This window comes from Haliaeetus leucocephalus, unplaced genomic scaffold, assembly GCF_000737465.1.
Source record: "Haliaeetus leucocephalus isolate CR32 unplaced genomic scaffold, Haliaeetus_leucocephalus-4.0 Scaffold730, whole genome shotgun sequence".
Taxonomy (NCBI): domain Eukaryota; kingdom Metazoa; phylum Chordata; class Aves; order Accipitriformes; family Accipitridae; genus Haliaeetus; species Haliaeetus leucocephalus.
In genome coordinates, this window is record NW_010973166.1 from 582,706 (window position 1) to 601,071 (window position 18,366).

The following is an 18,366-nucleotide window of genomic DNA, read 5'->3' on the forward strand; positions in this document are numbered from 1 at the left end:
AACTAACCTTCCACTGCAAAGAGACATGGGTGCAGCTAACACCAGAGCCAAAGACACCAGCTGGGGAAGAACAGCGTCCACATGTACAGAGAAACACGAGCCAGGAACCAAAAGCAGCCTGGCAAGCTCCACTTGTGCTGCAGCCCCTCAGAGAGCCGGGGGCTGAGCCCTGACCCAGCTCCTGGCAGGTTGGCCGCACACAGATGCACTTGTTCCCCTTTTCCCTTCACTATCCTTCTTGGTCCTTCACTTTCTGTGGCTTCACCACAAAGATGACATCTGCTGAAAAGAACAGTATTAAAGCTGTGGCAGGCTCCCCATTGCTGATGTATTGCTAAAACTCACACCCGATATGGGGTATTTTTGCAGGATCTGAAGTGCTCACCAGAAACAGCAGTCACCTTACAGCCAGGATTATTATGGCAGATGGGGCTGATCAGGTGTGCCAAACCCTACAAGCTCAGCATCCTGTCTCTAACCTCTCTGCCTCCAACTGCTCAAAATTTCATTCACAATCCGTATTTTACTGACTTATGTGAAACATGAAGTTTTAATAAACAAGTCTTATCGACATCCTACTAATTAAATCTGCACCATAAATGAGTGTCATGTGTTAAGAGCATCACCTACAGCACCTGAAACCCACAAATGCAGCCTCTATATACACAATTACCACTTGCGAGCACTGATGTTAATCCAGTTCCATCACAGAAAAGAAAAAGGCGTTCTGACTTTTTTTCCTTTACCCTCCCTGGGAAGCCTTCTTGCCTCTAGGCAATTCAGTGAATTATAACCTCTAAAAGGCTTCAAAAGGACACAAAACTTCTAAGAAATGTATTCCTGCACCTGTGTTCACCAAGGTCCAAGCAGAACCAAGCCGTGACCCAGGCTTCTAATGGAGACGTGTGTTCTCCTGTGGCTGGGCAGGGGAGAAACTGAAGCTTTGCCTTGGATTGCTGCAGAGCTCAAGGACCGTTTGGCATATACAAAAGACTATGAAGTAACATGGAATGCCCATATCAGGCTCTCAGATTATTTATTTCCTTGCTTTCTAATTGCTACTTCTGATTAGGCAAGACAAAGTCATACTAAAACACTGAAGTACAACAAGCCAAATTCCATTAACCTATTTATAGAATTTACCTTATAGGTACATCAGCCAATCCTGCTCATTATCACCTCATTTTACTGCATTGCCTGTGACTCACTCCTACAGCTGTGCTCATAAGGGAGCTGCCTTTAAAGAGCATACCTGGGTTCACAGATTAGCAAACACACTGTAAATGCCGCTGATGCCCTGACTCACAGCATTAAAAATACAAAGATATTCACAACGAACTCATATAAATGACCAATCAGCTAGAACAGGAAACGAGGAGAACAAAGAATGGGGGTTTAGACCAATGATGCCCACTTTTCCCTATAGCTGACATGTTATGGGACTGACAACTAGACAGGCTGGTTGGTACTGAACTGCTCCATCTAAGCAGAAGCAAGGAGCTCAGCAGAGCTGTCCTGGAGAGCTGCGCAGGGACAGGACACCAGCAAAGGCAGTACGAGAATAGCAGCCTTGGCCACATGTCAGAACAAGTCTGCAACTTAGGACAAGATAGGTCCCGAGTTAACAGCGCGCTCGTGCTGATGTTTTCAGCTTCTCTGCACTTTGCCCCACAAATACGTTAGGAGCATTTATAAAGGCATGCTAAGCAATTACAGCAAAAATAAAACCAAGATTATAAATACAGTTTGGATGCCAAATTTGCCTCTTTTTGCTATTTAGAGCTCACATTTCAGCATGCGTAGAATTCTCACACACCCCAAAATGTGTGCCTGGAGCAATACAGCACATGCAAAATAAATTGCATTTATATTGGTATGTTATGGCATGCAATTTCCCTCTTCCCAATCACACTGCCTCCCTCTCTTGCTAAGTCAAATAGCCTGTCAGCTTCTCATCAGGAAGTAGAAATTGGTTTTCTATCTCCTAGGAGATAAACAGGGCTTCCCCCCTCTGGAGAGGGGAAGTTGAGCTGTTGAGTGCACAACGCAAGAGCCAGCGCCCGCAAACAGGCAGGCTGGGGTGTGCTCACCCACAGGCTTTGCACCATCCCAGTGGCACTCTGTGCCCACTGCAATGCCAGTCACCTTCCTGGACAGAGCAATAACTACTTTAAAAAGTAGATTTGTATATTTTCCTGCAGGGGTTTTTTTGTGATTTTTAGCTGAACATACACAACTGACTCGCAATGCTGCTGCCTTACAACTAAGGAGCTTTAGGTACTCTTGTCATACCATGTGTTAGTAAAATATCCTTTATACCTCTCTGCAGTTTTCTTGAAGCTACACCTCTTCTCAGTTCACAGGGCAACAGAACCGTAGGATTGGACTTGTACATTTAGGCTGTACTAATTCAGGAGAAAAAGGGTTACCACACTCAACAAAAGTAGCATAAAACAATCTAAAATATATTAACTAAATGGCCATATAATAAATGGAATAGAATTTTAACTCTTTTTTTAACTGTGGCTTTGTAAAACTAAGATGCTGTAATTTTGTAGTTTTACACTGTAACTAAAGTTAAAGATTATGTATTTACAAAAAGCACAATCACATTTTAAAATTAATTCATTATCTACTTGTACTAAAAAGGGGTCAAGCTGCAAGGCAACAAAAACACTGTAAAAAAAACCCAGGTGAAATACACAACTAGCCTTCATTTTTACTTCAGGAATCAGCAAAACGAAACATGGCCAGGAGTGGGTTGACTTTTCACCACATCCTTGCTAATTTTAAAATTATGTAATCAAAGAGACAGACCTTCTCAAGTTCAGAAGCCATTATTACGATAGCCACTGCATGGTATGGCCTTACAGCAGATTAAGGTAACACAACTGAAAGGACCGCTCTAGCAGGAGGATGCCCAGGGACAGCCTTTGCTCCTCCACCACATCACACAGAGATGTCAGGACTCCACGGGATATTGGCGGGTTGGCCACTCTTCTAAGGCACCTTACAAGCAGCTACGATGTAGAAGAATGAGATTTCCTTTCAGGGATATTCTGCTCATTCCCTTGCCCACAGCATGCATTTTTAAAGGGAGAGAGAAACCAATCAAATTTAATTCATATTGCATTATTCACCAAGTAGCTATAGTCTCATCCAAAATCTTAATTGTCTAATAATTCAAATCACCTATTTCAAACACAGCTCCAAAGGAATGACTAGAAAGCCAGAGGCTGCCTCCTACACAGACACTAAATCTTGCTGTTAAGATGTCTAGTGCAGTCTTTTTTTGAAACAAAGCAATAAATACTGGCCTCTTGTATATACACATGCAGTGCTTCTTTGTGTCTACAGCCAAAATGCTGTCTGATATTTCACTGTTGTCTCAGTGTTGATAGTGCAGTGCTTCGCTGAAGTCACGGCTGTCTGTCAATCTTCCAGCTTTGTGAATCTTTCTACTTTCCAGCCCTCAAGTTTTGACCACTAACATGAAACCTGGCACATACCAGTTAAATTACGAGCACTGTTAATTCCTCTAACCACTAAAAAGGTAACAGACTGGCATTTTTAAATTCCTTGAAAGCAAATGCAGGAAGGAAAAAGGGGGGGAAAAAAAGGCACAGTTGAGCATTTCTGATATTGCTGTTACCCTACATATATCATTAAGGAATCATCTATAGCCCCTCTGTAGCTGGACTGATAAGCAGTTTGCAGACTTGCAAAAGAAACCCGCCTCTAGGTGCAGCCCTTTCATATGGACCAGCCTTGACTACGAGGTCCAGCTTTCACTGTTACCTCCTGAGCTACATTCAGCTCTTTAATGATCCTGGGTTCAATAGCTCTTAGTACTCAATACCAAAGGATGCTTTAGTAAAGAAAAAAAAGGTACAGAACAAAATTACAAAGCAATTAACTGCCCGTCTGTAAGCCTTGAACCTATACTCTTTGGCACACTTAGGGCTCAAGTTCTTCACCCAGTGTGAATGCCTCAAAGCTCTTTGAGCTGCTGAGGAAGTTACCCAGAACACACTGGAAGACAGAGGAAAAGAAAAAAGGCTTGCTCAGCAACAACACGAGCTTCCCAGCTCATGCACACAGATGAAGTGGCATATCAGCCCAGGAGCTGACCATGGGGCAAATGGAAAGTGTGAGGAAGTCCAGCATTTCCACCAACCACAAACACAAGCTTCCTTCAGAAAGAAACAGTAATCCAGACAATCAACCTGCTAAACTACTTCCCACCACAACCTTCTTTGTTACCCTGCATGGTCCCACACCAGCCCAGAGGCCCAGGGAAGCTCCCGTCTGCACCAGAGGTACTCTCTCACAGACTTTCTTTCTGGAGCAAGTAGTTTCTAACAACTGAAAGGGTTCACAGCCAAGTGCAAAAATACAAACGAACTTGCAGCCCACAGGAACCAGCACCTGTACCCAGCCAGGACCCTGAGCGCACCAGTCCCTTGGGGCAGCAGCAAGGGCTGCTCCCAGCTGCCAAGACGGTTCTGAATGTACTCCAGTGCCACAACTTGAGAACTTGTGATCTATACAACAGTAACAGAATCAAAACTTATATTAGCCAGTAGTCTGCACTATCAACAAGTTACTCTCAATCACTCCAGCTCTGTACCTAACCTGACCTTTATTCCACACCCACATTATGCTAATTAATGGTTAAGCAGAATTCAATCACTCAGTACTCAATACCTCTGAGGAGGACACTATATCGACAGCATAGGTGGGTCTGCATTACTCTGAATGAGCAGAAAGTGGCATGCATTGGTACAAAGCAAGCACCACGGTCAATCTCAAGGCTGACTTGCTGCGAACACTGCTTTTGACAGCAAAATGACTTTTATGTGAGAACACAGTACACTACATTTTCATATAGGCATCTGTGCTCCAAATATTTTGGTGATCATACAGCTGTTCTCTCACACTACTCTGCACCCTCCTACAACCATATGCACTGTTTACCTTTCAAATCTTATTGCCCGAGGGTAAGAGAAACCAGACATCACCTCCTTCTCTAAATGCTGGTGTGCAGCCAAGTTCTCCTCCTGTCCACTGTTTGCATGATCTGGAAGCTAACATTTTCAACAAGCCCAATAACCTATTTTTCTATAGCTAGGCCAATACCCAGCATCGGGTCTCCAACTGAGGACTGTCATGGAATTTTTTTTTTTTTTTTTTTTTAGTTTACACACTAGTTATAAATGTGGAGGCCTCCAGACTGAATTACAATCTGCACAGAATCAAGGACCAGCATCAAGGGTGCAGGACACCAACCTTCAGTCACACGTGTCCTTCAGAAGGACACCAATTCCCTTTATGGGTGTGCAACAAGATAGCAAAATAAAGACAAAGCATTCACCTGCTTGTGGCAGCTTCACGGTAGTTGATGTGAAGCAGTTCTGTTGAAGACTCCCTTAAGCCTCAGCATTCCCATGTAAACAAAACCTCAACCCGCTACAAAGTAAGCTTATGCAATTGGAAATAAACATTTATTCTGAAATAAAAAGAAGACATCCGTATACATACAGACAAACCATAAGCCTTTGATCAACCCTACAAAGCATGTCTGCATATAACAAACAAAAATTGTCAGCCTCATAACTTCCTTTGGAAAAAAAGAATGTGATTTCCCACACCCTGCTTATTCACTAAGATTACTTACCACCCTAAAGAATACTATTTTATTTATTTAGTAACAGAAATAAATCTAAACTAAAGATTTGTAGCTGTCAGTTGACACGGTAAGTGCATTACAAATGAAAGCAGAAACAAGGGTGTAACCACACAGGACGCACTGCCAGTGCTGGCACTCTCAGGATGTCCCAAACTTGCAGCTCTTGCTTTTCTAATCTAGTGCAAGTAAATAGGTGACGATACAGATTACAAGTACCAGCAAAGGATCTCCATTACCACTAAAGCTTTTCCCCTACCAATCAAATCTTATTTTAACATCACCTATTCATTTTGGGTTTGAGTTCTACCTTAAAGCACCTGTACTCCCCACTCCTATGCTGTTACACCATTCCAGCCCCACACAGCCCTTCAACCAGCAGTGATCCTCGTTCAGAAGGTGCCACTGGAATTCAGGATTGGTGTTAAGTGGAATCAGTAATCTCCATAATAAGAGGATACAACAGAACGCTCTTGTACCATTTGATATTACAACAACAATGTTTGTTTACACAAGTATTAAAGGGAGGTTAAATTTCAATATCTGAAAGACAAATATTCTAGGAAATGATATTTAGAGTGGACCCTGCCCATTCGAGCAGATAATCAGAATGAATAATTTACAGCCACACTTTCATCTCCACTGCAGCTGAGAAGAGCCGCATCGTAAGGAGCTTGGGGAGATGCCGACACATCTGCTCACCAAGTGGAATAATCGGGAGGACTCCAAGCAACAGTGGTCCAGTAACCTGTTTTACTTAGGTGACAAATGGGACAGGAAGCAGTGGGAAGAATCAAGAACGCGAAAAAATCAACACACTCGGGGAGGTCAGTATTTCATGCTTTTGCAATACTGGACATTCTGCCTCAGAGAAAACAAGTGCTATGCTGAGTTTTCACCTCTAAATTGTCACAGATTCTTCCTAAAGGTAGCTCAGGGTCAAGGAAGGCTGCCTGCTCACACTGGCATGCTTGCATGCAGGCCTTCCTGCTGCGCCATGAGGACTCAGAAGCCGAGAATAACATCATTGCAGCATCAATTCATCCAGACTGCTCCGGTAACAGTAAGCCCCACATAGCAAACAGCTAACAAAGCAAACACACATCAAAGAATTCTCCAGAAATTCAAGCAAGTCCCATCATACAGCCAGGAATCAAGCATCATTTGATACTTCTTCTAGTGATGTGTATGAGATTGAATTAACAGACTAAACACTAATTTTGTACAGATGTTGCTCAAGTGGAAGGATGGTGCAAGTTTCATCAGGGAAGGCCTTGTAAAAAGATGATGAGCATCTGGAGGAGTAACACTGGCATATAGAAAACTGTCATTACAAAGTACACAGACAGGAAAAAAAAAAAACATATCTTTGATCAGATTAAAGAAATCTATGTGTACAGCTAGCAACTGCCAAAAAAGACATGCATACAATCTGGTATAACTTTCATGAAACACAGGGAGCCACAGCACCTTGCAATAGTGTCAGGGGACAGCTATAAACAATTTCCTCCTCTCATACAGCCTTGACACATTTTGCTTATTCACATCTACAGGGGTTTTGGTTAACATTGCAGTCTGTGTTTATTACCTGAAAATAGGAAAAAGCAGATAGATATAGGTATGATTCAATGTAGCACAATGAGAAGCGTCACCATATAACCAGGTAATAAGCAGAGTAAAAATTGCACAATTTAGAGCCAAGATACTCTTCACAGCAATACTTTGTCCACTAAAGTAGCACTAGGACCATCAGCTGCAGAGCTTAAGAGTCATTCTGAAGTCAGCTGTGTTTACCCACGTCCCAACCACAAACAGGAGATTCCTAAATACAAAGCCAATGAAAACTATTAACAATGGATGGTTCAGCTATTACCTGTCTTGCCTATTACTTACAACATGCCCTGGTTGGGTAGCACTATTTTATCGTTGTTTTAAAGGGTTTCCAAAATGCTTCCAGCATACTACTAAGCCATACAAAGTATTTCTGTATGTATACAAATTTTACCAACTGACATAGTAAGCAGCCTGCAGCAGAAATCTAAGAAACTCATTCACAAGTCCTGAATTACACATCCAGCTGAGCAGAGTAAGAACTAGGAATAGCCTCAGCTTTGGTATACAAAACTCCCTTTTCTTCACAGTCCAATGTATTAACCGAAGATTAGCTTTACAATATATGTAAGGTAAATCAAAAACAACTGTGTGTGTCTACAGTGTCTGTGATCAACTAGATCAATTAGAAAATGGGTTTTAGTTAGACCAGTCTAAAATGAGATTCCATTAGCCTCATAGTGGAAAACTGGGTTTCAGTAGCACACTCCTGTAGGTTCTGTGCTAAGCTCAAAATAACACAGAAGTATCCATCACAAAATCCATATTAAACTGAAAATATGCAGGACAACAGCCAGGCCCTGACAATAGCTGCTACATCCTCCACAAAGTTCAAGGAACTTGCTCCATCTCCTCTGATAGGGACTAGAGCAATGTTTTGGGCACAGTTTGTATGCAGTCACACACTAACCCTGCCCTAAGGCTTCTACGAACAAAGGCAGAAGGGCTTTAAGGAGAAAGAAGTGAGCAACAGGAATGAAGAAATACCCAGTGTTGACTCATTTCCAATACAAGCCTTTCCTAAAGCTGTAGCTCATGGAAAGACATCTGCCTTCCCTCTGTCACCTCTGCACTCCTATGGGCAACAGCAGAACAATCCACTGGCTCAGACCTGCCCGTACAAACAGCTCAGTCACTCCAGCGCAAATAGTCTGGCCCCATCCTGAGCAACACACAGTTTTCAGAGAGGAACCCAGAGACTAAAAAGCAAAACAGAGTCTAAGCAGAGAATAAGAGAGGGAAAGAACACACTGAAAACAAACTTAAAAAAATCCAACCACCATGCACATACTCACATTCACTTAACGAACAAAAGGTGAAAGAATTGGTATAGCTGCTCTCTACTTAAAGGTGATTCAGGCAAGACAGAGTTAAATATGAGTGGTTCAAGGTGGTTTGGATTACTTTGTTCTCTACAGTACAGAGGAAGAGACCTGATCCACAAAAAAGTGAACAGAACATTGTTCTACTTATAAAAAGTGTCTTAAGTCATTACTTTCCTTTTGTTGAGGTTCTGAAAGCAAAGGAGGCATAAGCGCAAGTTAAAATTCTTTTAACATTTAAAAGGGCATAAATATAATAGTGTACCATTTTATTCCTCACCATCTCTTCCTTTGCCAAGTATGTTTACACACCGACATCACAGCACATTACAGAACCTCAGTATACCAGAAGCATTGAAAAAAAGAAATCTAAATGCTGAATTATAACACTTTGGAGTTTTACGGCTAGCAACTCAAAGTCCACCTTGAAATCCTATGTACCACAAGCAAAACCCAGTCACATTCAAACATTAGACTACAAAATTTTATTAGCACAGACACCATTTGCTCCCATTGCCAATAATAAACTGATGGACAGAAGAAAGAAGAATCTTGTAAATGCTCCAGTCTTCCATAAAACTAATCCTGTATTTTCAACAAAATTAGTAAATTCTCTTGAAAAGTTAATACAGATAGTCAGTTTGGCCTACACAGAACACTTCAGTTCCTCTTAGCTAGAAAACTGGTTTTATGCTGTCGGGGAGAAAGGTTTGTGCATAGGTTTTAAGCAATTTCGTCACTCAAAAAAATAAAGCACCATTTTCCTCTTTTGCCAGTATACCACTGGCAAGTTGTCCTTAGTTTTCCAAGGATAACCCATATATTTTTAGATGATACTATGACCATAACCTTTAAAAATCTAGTTCTAGGACCTGCACTTTAGGGAAAAGGATGATTGATTTAACAAAATTAGCAGGCTGAGTCAAGTGACCAACTAAGTATCAGGTTAAACCTAAAGATTATACCTGCCTGAGCATTGCTTCAATGAAGTTTTCAGCTTAGATTGTGCCTCTGAAGAGTATAAGGAAAGATTGCCCCATCACACACACACTTAGTCTATTAACTATTGCAGGTTTTGTTTTAAAATTCTAATCAAAAAGCAGGTAGAATTAAATCAAAAAAATTAATCTTCCACATTATTTTAACTATGTCATACCTCATTTCCCAATTCTAATCGACACAAAGAAAGTAGTTAATTAGCTAACATTAATAGTGACTGGCATTATTCATGTCAGCCAACTGCCTACACTAGAAGCAGCAGTTGTTCTTCTGCTCTATAAACATGCAAGAAAGAAGCCCAGAGCCACATTCAAAGAGTTTAGTGAAATTAACATTGCACTGCAATCAAAGTGAAAACAGCAAAGGTAAGGAGGTTAAAAAGCAGTTTGAAATCCACATGAAGGGCAAGAAAGTAGGGAGTGAAGCAACATAAAGGCAAAAACTATTCAGCATGTCAAAGACAACAAAAGGAACAAGAAAGATAAAGAAAGTAACGGGCTCTATTGAGAAATTTTGCATAGATCATCACTTAATTAAACAAACTATTCAAAGTGCAGTGAGCTTAAAACCAAATGCTGTACTAAAATAATCTAGAGAACTCAGTGGCAATAAACACAGGCAAACAAGAAAATATACTCATGCACATACGAGAAGTAGCACAGCATTCAGGGAGGACACAGAACGCAAGGACGAGACTCTTCCAGTTCAAATCACCAGTAAAAAACCAGGAACCAGTGTATCTCTAGCACAATTATCTCCCGAAGTGGCTAGCTGTCACAGAAAAACAAAGGTCTATTCTCAAGTGATGAAGAAAGTACTTCCACCAGTGAATGCCCTTATAAGCAAGAGGAATCCAGCTGCTGAAGTCCCAAACTATACAAAGACATTTATTGTCCTAATGACAGAGGACAAAGAGTTCCAACAATCAAAAATAGCATGCAGGCTGTGAAATGTCAGGCATTTGCTCATCAGTATATTAAGTTTACCAATTTAGGAGGACAGAGGACAGAAATGTAGCAGGACTATTGTGTCCAGCACCCAATGCCAAGAAAAATATAATTCTCAGTTACAATTTGCTTACCTTCTATAGAAGGGGCCTGGTCCACAGCTGCATATAACATCTCCTTCAAAGCCTGTAAGGGAGAGGGAGAGAACAAGGAATACAGTTAGTATTAAAAAAAAATTATATTGTTTTGATACACCTGTTTGAAAACAAAAGCAATTAAAGCTCTTTTATCCTCCAGACTGACACAGAAAGCTATGGTACGTGATGTCAATACTATCACATGTATTTATATTAACAAAAGAAACACAAGTTCATGTTTACTGACTGTTTTGTCTAAAGCCTGTTACCTTACTAATCTATAAAATTTATTCCAACTGTATCTTTCAACATTTTCCTTTGGAAAAGTGTTTCCCGGCTGGTAGGATGTTGAAGGTTTTACATTTAGAAAAAAACAAAACAAACAAAAACTGTTGCATGACACAGAAAGGAGTTTGTCAAGGCAAATGGAGGAAAAGCAGCCTCAGGGATTTCTTATCACAATTATATAGGAGTACAGAACTACACATACATTCTAAAAGCTGAAGACAACATGACGAAGGAGATTAGAGAACCAGGGGTGACGGCCTCCTCTTGAGGTGGAAACTGAAGGACAACACTAACACCAGCCAGAATTATTTAACCAGGTCTTCAGGTCTTAAAGGCACCGTGAGCTACCTCCCAGAGACCACAGAAACAAGCCACTCACCTACGCTCAGACTGCTGGTGCAAGAGAAGAGCAGTGCAGGCAGCAGGACCAGGAAGCAAGGTGGTCCTACAGCTAAATATCAAGCACCCCTGGCAGTAACCCCTTCCATTACCAGAGCCAGGAGGGAGGCACCGCATCAGAAACCTCATCACTTGCAGCTCCTTTTCAGAAGGCCTCTTTTCAGGCAGTTATTAAGATGCTAGTATTATTCCAGCCGTAGACTAAAGATTTGCTTTTTCTCACATCCGAAGCGCAAGGAAGAATCAAATAAACTGAATTCAGATCAATGGCTGAAAGAATAGGTTGAACCATAATTTTGGAGCTAGAAGCCACCAAAAAGGGTCCATTCCTACTGCCAAGTGATTTGTTTACACACACCCCACATCACTTGATAAAGACAGGCATCTTAACACACACACTGCACATGAGTGTTCATCACACGCAGCTGCTGCAAAAACTAGATTTTATTCCCTCAGTTTTGAACCCACAGAAGTCTAACACAGAGAAGTCATTCAGGTCTTTCGAGTTCCTGTCTGTTCTGTCCGTTTCCCAACATATCCTATACTTCTATAATCCCATACCTCTGGATTTACCAGCTTGTGTGCCCATCTGTGTGTCCCCCTGCACCAGTCAAAACATCACAGCCTAAATAACAAATTCCCTAATATCCTCAAGGCAAAACCCACAAGCTCAGCAGCTGGAAACTCAGCACTGTTGATACATGGCAGTTAGGATCCTGTTAAGTAAATATAAGGTCTAAAGGACATGTCTGTTTATTACAAGATATCCTAGATGGCAGGCTACACCAGCAGCTCAGACATCTCTCAAAGGTCTAATTCCCGAGTCCACAGAGGTCTCAACAAAGGTCACTTGCATAATTGTTTTCCCAACTGAGCCACTACTGAATGATCCTTGTTCCAACGGCACAGCTCTCCTCTACCCTTGGTGCTTTTTTAAAGTTCCTCCTGAACACTGCCCACTTCAGTCCTTTTCCCCCATGACTCACTGGCCAGCAGCGCATGATCTGCCTCCATGCACCAAGTGGTCAAAAAGCCTTTCCCCTTTTTCATCCTGCTCGTCATCCTCACCTACCTGTAACTTTTTCCATGAACCACAACCACACAACATAGGATAAACAAACCTGAAGAGACAGCAAATTGAAAGTCACTATAGTAAGAACTCCATTCCTTAACCCACCCAGAGGTAAACTTGCAGTGTACTTCCTATCTCTGGTTTTATCAGTCACTTTTAAAAAACAAATTAGAAAGGACAACACCACTGACAGTTCTGTGCTAAACAATCTTGAAAGCTGAAGGTGTCGGTCATCCCGCAGACCTCTCTCCCCATGCAGACTGACACATTACAATCTGGCAGATTTCGCTGCTGCTTACCTGACCTATATAAGTAAACCAATAACCTGAAAGTGAAAGGCTCAGTGCTCCTTCACACCTAAAGTATTTAGTCCTCTAGGTTACAGAATTTTGGAAATGATTGTTTCAAAAGATTACCCACCACTGTCAAATGTTTAAGAATTACTCTTTCTGCCCTCAAACTAGACAAAAAGGGTTACTTCCTTACTTTAAATTGTGCTAGTGATACACCTTGCACCCACAGCAAACTTGATAAACGTGTATCACAGAACAACAACAAAAAAAAAGGCAGAATGAAAACACACTTAAAAATGGAACTGTCAGATCTTAACAGTGAACAAATTCAAGGACAAAAACCTTAAAACGCTCAACCAAAACCATTGTTTTAAATGAGTAGCTTTCAAACCGCTTATGCTCTCCTAAGCTCGTCCGCTAAACACCCAGAAGGACAAACAGTGAAATAGCACAACAGATTTGTGTCAGGAGGTGGCAAGCCTGGGTGTGAACTGCCTATCATGAAGCAGGCTTTGACGAGCAGAATTGGCCATCTCCCAAAAACTGAAAGCCTGTTTCTGGAAGAGAGACTCCAAAGACAAGCAGGCTACCTCAGCTATCAGTTTCGTTTTCCCCACCTACTTCCTGCTGGAGGTTGTGTCTCAGAGAAATGATTTCTAAAACTCAGCAACCTGAGTTTGCCTCCAAAGGCAAAAGTACTCAAAACCTGAAGTCTCCTTAAAAGGGAAGTCACCTGCTTGTACCTTTTACCCATCTCTCCCATGAACTTTGCACCTGTAATAACTCTTCTGATTCTCCTCCTTCCCCAGATGCTGCAATTTCAAAAGTATTAAGCACTTTTTCTTTAAAAATACCATCAGACTTCTGCATCCAGATAAACAAATTCAGGCCAAATTAACTGAAACAAAACTACCATCTGGCAACTGTAAAACTCCACTGAATTTCCATCAACCAGACATGTAGACGTACACTTACATTTAGAAGTCTGAGCAGACAAACCAACGCTCTCCTCTTTCTCCTAAAAAGCACTCCAGAGATGGACACGAGAGCAAAGGAAATCTGCAGCATGGTTTGTGGATAAACAGAGGACTAGCAACCCAACAATTTCACTGCATCAAAAAATGCACATTAAATGCAGTGAAGCACGCTCTTAGCAAAAAAGCATCAGCTGAAATTCATCAAGGAGTTACCTTAATTTGTTCAGTACTGACTACGTGAAAAAGAAAATTCTGTTGTCTGACACAAGAAGATGGGACTTTGTTTGGTTTCGTATTTTATCTTTACACCACAGGACCTGAAGAGCAAATGAATGGTCCAAAACTTAAGGTTTTAAGACAGGAAGTCCACTGAAGCAGTGCATGCCGCAGCAGTAATTTAACTGGCTAGGAAAAGGCTACTAACTTAACAGAAGAAGATACACTGCCAGATCCCCTAAGACAAGGTGAGCAAACCTTTTCACTGCCAGTGCCAGGGTCAGGGCACATCCACAGGTCACTGCCTGGCTGCACGGCCAGAACCTGTCTGCTCCGCACTGTGGACGCAGCAGCCGTGGGAGCCGAGTGCCCAGGTACGTGCGTGAGGCAGCCAGCACCCCACGGACTGGGCAGGGTGAATGATCCTCTGAAACAGCTGCTCCCCTCTGCTGCGGTTTTTGCACAGAGGAGGTAGTGGGTGCAGAAACTTGAAACGTTACTCCTAACAAATAGGAAGTTTTCAGACGACAGCCGTTGAAACCAGGACCAAAGTTGTTTAAAACTTTGGCATGTTTGGCATTTAACATAATTTACAAGCATTTCCACAAATTAAGCATTTGTCAATACATTGTTTTAAACTCAATCACATCCAGGGAGCAGCCTGATAATGACACTCAGTACTTCAACAGTAAAAATGCCCCTTTACATTGGGATTATGTGCTACGTTATTGCCACCGGTCCTCACATAAAGCCCTCCCGACCATTTGCACTGATTGAGGCTTCAAGAACCATCAACTGGGAACGGAGTTTGCGTAGTAAACGTGACATAAAATTTACATGCTTTCACGCAATCTTCAGAATGGAAATTTGGAATGGAAAGTCAAATCAAATCAATCAACCTTTGCGTAAAGCTCCATGTTAACATTGACTCAGTCATGGCAAATGTCTTTGTGAAAGGCTGAATGAAACAGAATAGCATACGTCATCATTTTTCTTCTTTTCTACAAGCCAAGTGCTCTTTCTCAAAAAGCAGACGTACAGCAATGGTCACTGCAGAGCTTTTGCTAAAAGAAAATAAGACTAAGTCATAGCTATCAAAGTATACCTTCTTTTTGCCTGTTTAAAGAAAAATTAGTGGATTTTTCTCTCTCTAAAGCTCTTACACTGACCAAGTATCTGCCCTAAGCCGAGGTAACTTCCATACTTCCTACAAGCACAGTTATAATACTTAAACAGATTACTGTTGGAAGGAAAGATCACATTAATGGTAAGAACTTTGAGGACTGTAAATTGTTAAAGACCATCTGAAAGTGAAACTACGTTTTTAGGTATTCAAAACACAACAGTCTTATTCTTCCTGACGTTATCAGCAACAGATTACACCCTCCTCCTAGTTTGACTGGCAATTTATGCGAGGCAAAGCTTCTCGTAGCCATGCTCACTGTGCATCCCATCAAACCAGAGACACATCACCTGGTGAGGATCTCACAAATTACCTGGGTCTTACCACACTTCGGGGCTGACTGCATCAGTCACCTGCTCTCCAATGGAAATAACTACAAATATCAGATCAGAAAAATAAGATGACTACATGTAAGCTTTATGATATAGAATGACTTCAAGAAAGCAATTTCTATACCATCTTCTAGTCCTTTCATCAGCATCATGAACTTGACACGGGAAGTCCCTGGAAACAGGAATAATCTTTTCAGAGTTAAAATCCTACACAACAAGATCATTCACTCTGAAACAGTGCTTGATTACTGTTTTAATTAAGAAGGAAAAGAGATAAACTGTCAGATCAAGAAGCATTATAATGCTATTAAATATACAAATAATTTTTGAAAACTTTACTGTGATGCATGCTGTAAGCAATACTGCACACAAGTAACGCAAGCAGCATTCAGTCTTATGTTTGGTAATCAACAGCTCGGAATTTTTCTTGACAAAGGAGGGCTGTATGCTTTTTGCCTCAAGTATAATCAACAAGTAAACTGAGGTAGCTCTGGCCTTTTATGCACCGCACCCACACGACCACCAGTTACTGAATAATAAATGCCAGACTATTCCATTACTGTAATATGCATGAGCCGGAGGCTGACTCACATTCAGCCAGCTGCAACAAGGGAAACAAAGAGTTTTGAAACTTATTAGTAAAAAGGAGGGTGGGGTTTTTATTTTCATTCACTCTAGGTTAAGCTATCTATCCAAGGAGGCGATTACTTAAAGTCTAGAAAGAGTAACAGCTTGAAGGAAGTTTTTACTGAAATCTACCTTTATTTTAAATTGGGATGGAGGAAGGGAGAATGATATAATAATACTGTCCTAGTTAAAACATCTGAAAATTAACCTCCTATAATGAAAACAGTGGCCAATAAGCAGCAGAGTTCTTCACACATTAATCAGGGTGTCATAGTTCACTGAGTCTCCTTTACCCTCCCCCTACATCTGTCTGGTCAGCATGCCGCCAAATCTTTCACCCCTCTATTTCCTCCTTGCCTTCCCTTCCAACCTACCTCCAACGCTTCTCTTAGGAAAACATGCAAGTTTTCTGTTTCCAGGAACAGAAAACAACTCTCGCACGGATAACCCATCGGAGACATGATGCAGAACTAAGCTGGTACTTTATCAAGACAATGGTTTTCCTCCTTCTCAAAGACTGATGCATTATTTGGTCATCTAGTTCTACAAAAAACTCAAGGAGATCACAATTTTGTTCTAAAGTCCAATCTGACTGCCATTTTTATTTAAACATCCATTACTTTGCAGTCAGGCAAAGGAAAACAAAGGAACGGTGAAAAAGGCAGACATAAACTTTTCAAATTCAACATTATAACAAAGCAAGCTAAGATAAATGTGATTTTCCTTGCAAATGCAGACAGATTAATAGAGATACTAGAAATAAATTGCTATTATAGTCCTAGAGAGAAAATACAGGCCTTCAAATGATAACAAATGTTGTATGGTTTTGACTGACTCAATCAGTCAAGAAGTTTTGCTGATCATGGCTCTCCTATAATCAGCCTTCCGTTGTCTAGGCTTAATTACTACTTGTGGAAAAGACCGAAATCACTGGCACCAACCACTTTTACTGCTAATGCTGAAATAGGAAATAGTTTCACTACAAATAACCACCTTGGGCTTCATCTAGTTAAACTGAAGTCAAGCACCACTATGATAAATGTGAAACTAAGCAATCAGTGTGACCTTTAGAAAGCTGGCATAATAAAAACTGAAAAGCTGTATTCTGCAAATAATTCATGATTAATGCAGCAGAACTTTGTGCAAACAGTGTTCCTAAATGTCCCAATTCAAGCGGTTCACCTGAAATCAAGTATGAAATAGTGAGATGCAAAGCCTCGCTAGCCTCTTAAGAGAAAAAAAAAGAAGGCGGCAATCGATGCCAGGTTTACTGCCCTGTGTCGAGTCACTCAGGTAAGCGGTTAGCGTTACCAAACCAGACTGTGGCCCTTCACAGGGCAACGCTTGCAGGGAGGGAAGGCTCGGCCTCCAGCTAGAAGGTGGTGGGTGCCGTGCTGCCCAGCCAGCTCGCCCGTCGGTCTCGCCCTTGGGAGCCGCAGATGGAGGCTGAGAGCCGCCTCTCAAAGTCACCCCTCCTCTGCCCGCCCGTGCAGAGAACTGGCGGTGGTGCTGAAAAATGACTGCTGCCGGGAGCAGGGCTGCGCCGAGGGCTGCGGCCGGCCCCCGGGCCGGGTCCGGAGGGGAGGATGCCCGGCAGCCGGGCACCGCACAGCCCCGCACTGCCGTCCCGCCGGCTCCGCATCTCTTCTGACCTTTGTCCCACGCCAGAAGGTTACAGGCAACAATTAATTAATTAGTCGGCCACCCAGCGCTTTTCCTCCGAGTGGTCCCAAGCTTTGGGGGGGGGGGGGGGGGGGGGGGGGGGGGGGGGGGCGGCAAGAGCCTTACCCCCTTCCCCCCCCCCCAGCCCCGCGACGGATAAACACGTTGCTTTGACACCGTCCTCGCCGCCGAGAAAACCAGCGGGAAGCTGCCGGCCGCCAGACACCGCCGCCGGGCAGGGGAACTGCCTCGCACCCCCTCCGCACGGCCAGCGGCCAGTATGCTCCGGAGGACACCCGTGCCGCTCGGGCGGCGCTTCCCGGGCACCCACCACCCTGCCCCGAGGAGACGCCGGGGACCGGGGCTGGCTTCACACACGCTCCCCCCAGCCCGGCGCCGAGCCCCGCTCCCCGCCGAGCAGCGCGGGGGGAGCGGAGCGGAGCGGGGCGAGGCGAGGCGAGGCGAGGCGGCGGCGCGGCCCTACCTCATACTGGATGTACTGCTTCCGCCACTCGGGGGTGATGTGCGCCGCGAGGTGCTCGGCGAACTTCATCCTGCCGCCGCCGGGCCGGGGCCGCGCTCGCTCTGCGCCCGCGGAGCCGCCTCAGCGGCGCT

At 42.9% G+C, this 18,366-nt stretch overlaps 1 protein-coding gene across 2 annotated transcripts in view; it reads right to left on the reverse strand.

The window, feature by feature from the left end:
* Window positions 1–18,348, reverse strand: part of XPR1 (xenotropic and polytropic retrovirus receptor 1) — a 110,578-nt gene extending 92,230 nt beyond the window's left edge. For both annotated transcript variants that reach the window (XM_010580624.1, XM_010580623.1), the window contains exons 1-2: window positions 18,236–18,348; window positions 10,700–10,751 (exon numbers count right to left, since the gene is read on the reverse strand). In XM_010580624.1, coding sequence (XP_010578926.1) covers window positions 10,700–10,751; window positions 18,236–18,304 — 121 coding nt within the window. In that variant the 5' untranslated portion in view covers window positions 18,305–18,348. The remainder of the gene's footprint in view (window positions 1–10,699; window positions 10,752–18,235) is intronic.
* Window positions 18,349–18,366: the final 18 nt, after the last annotated feature.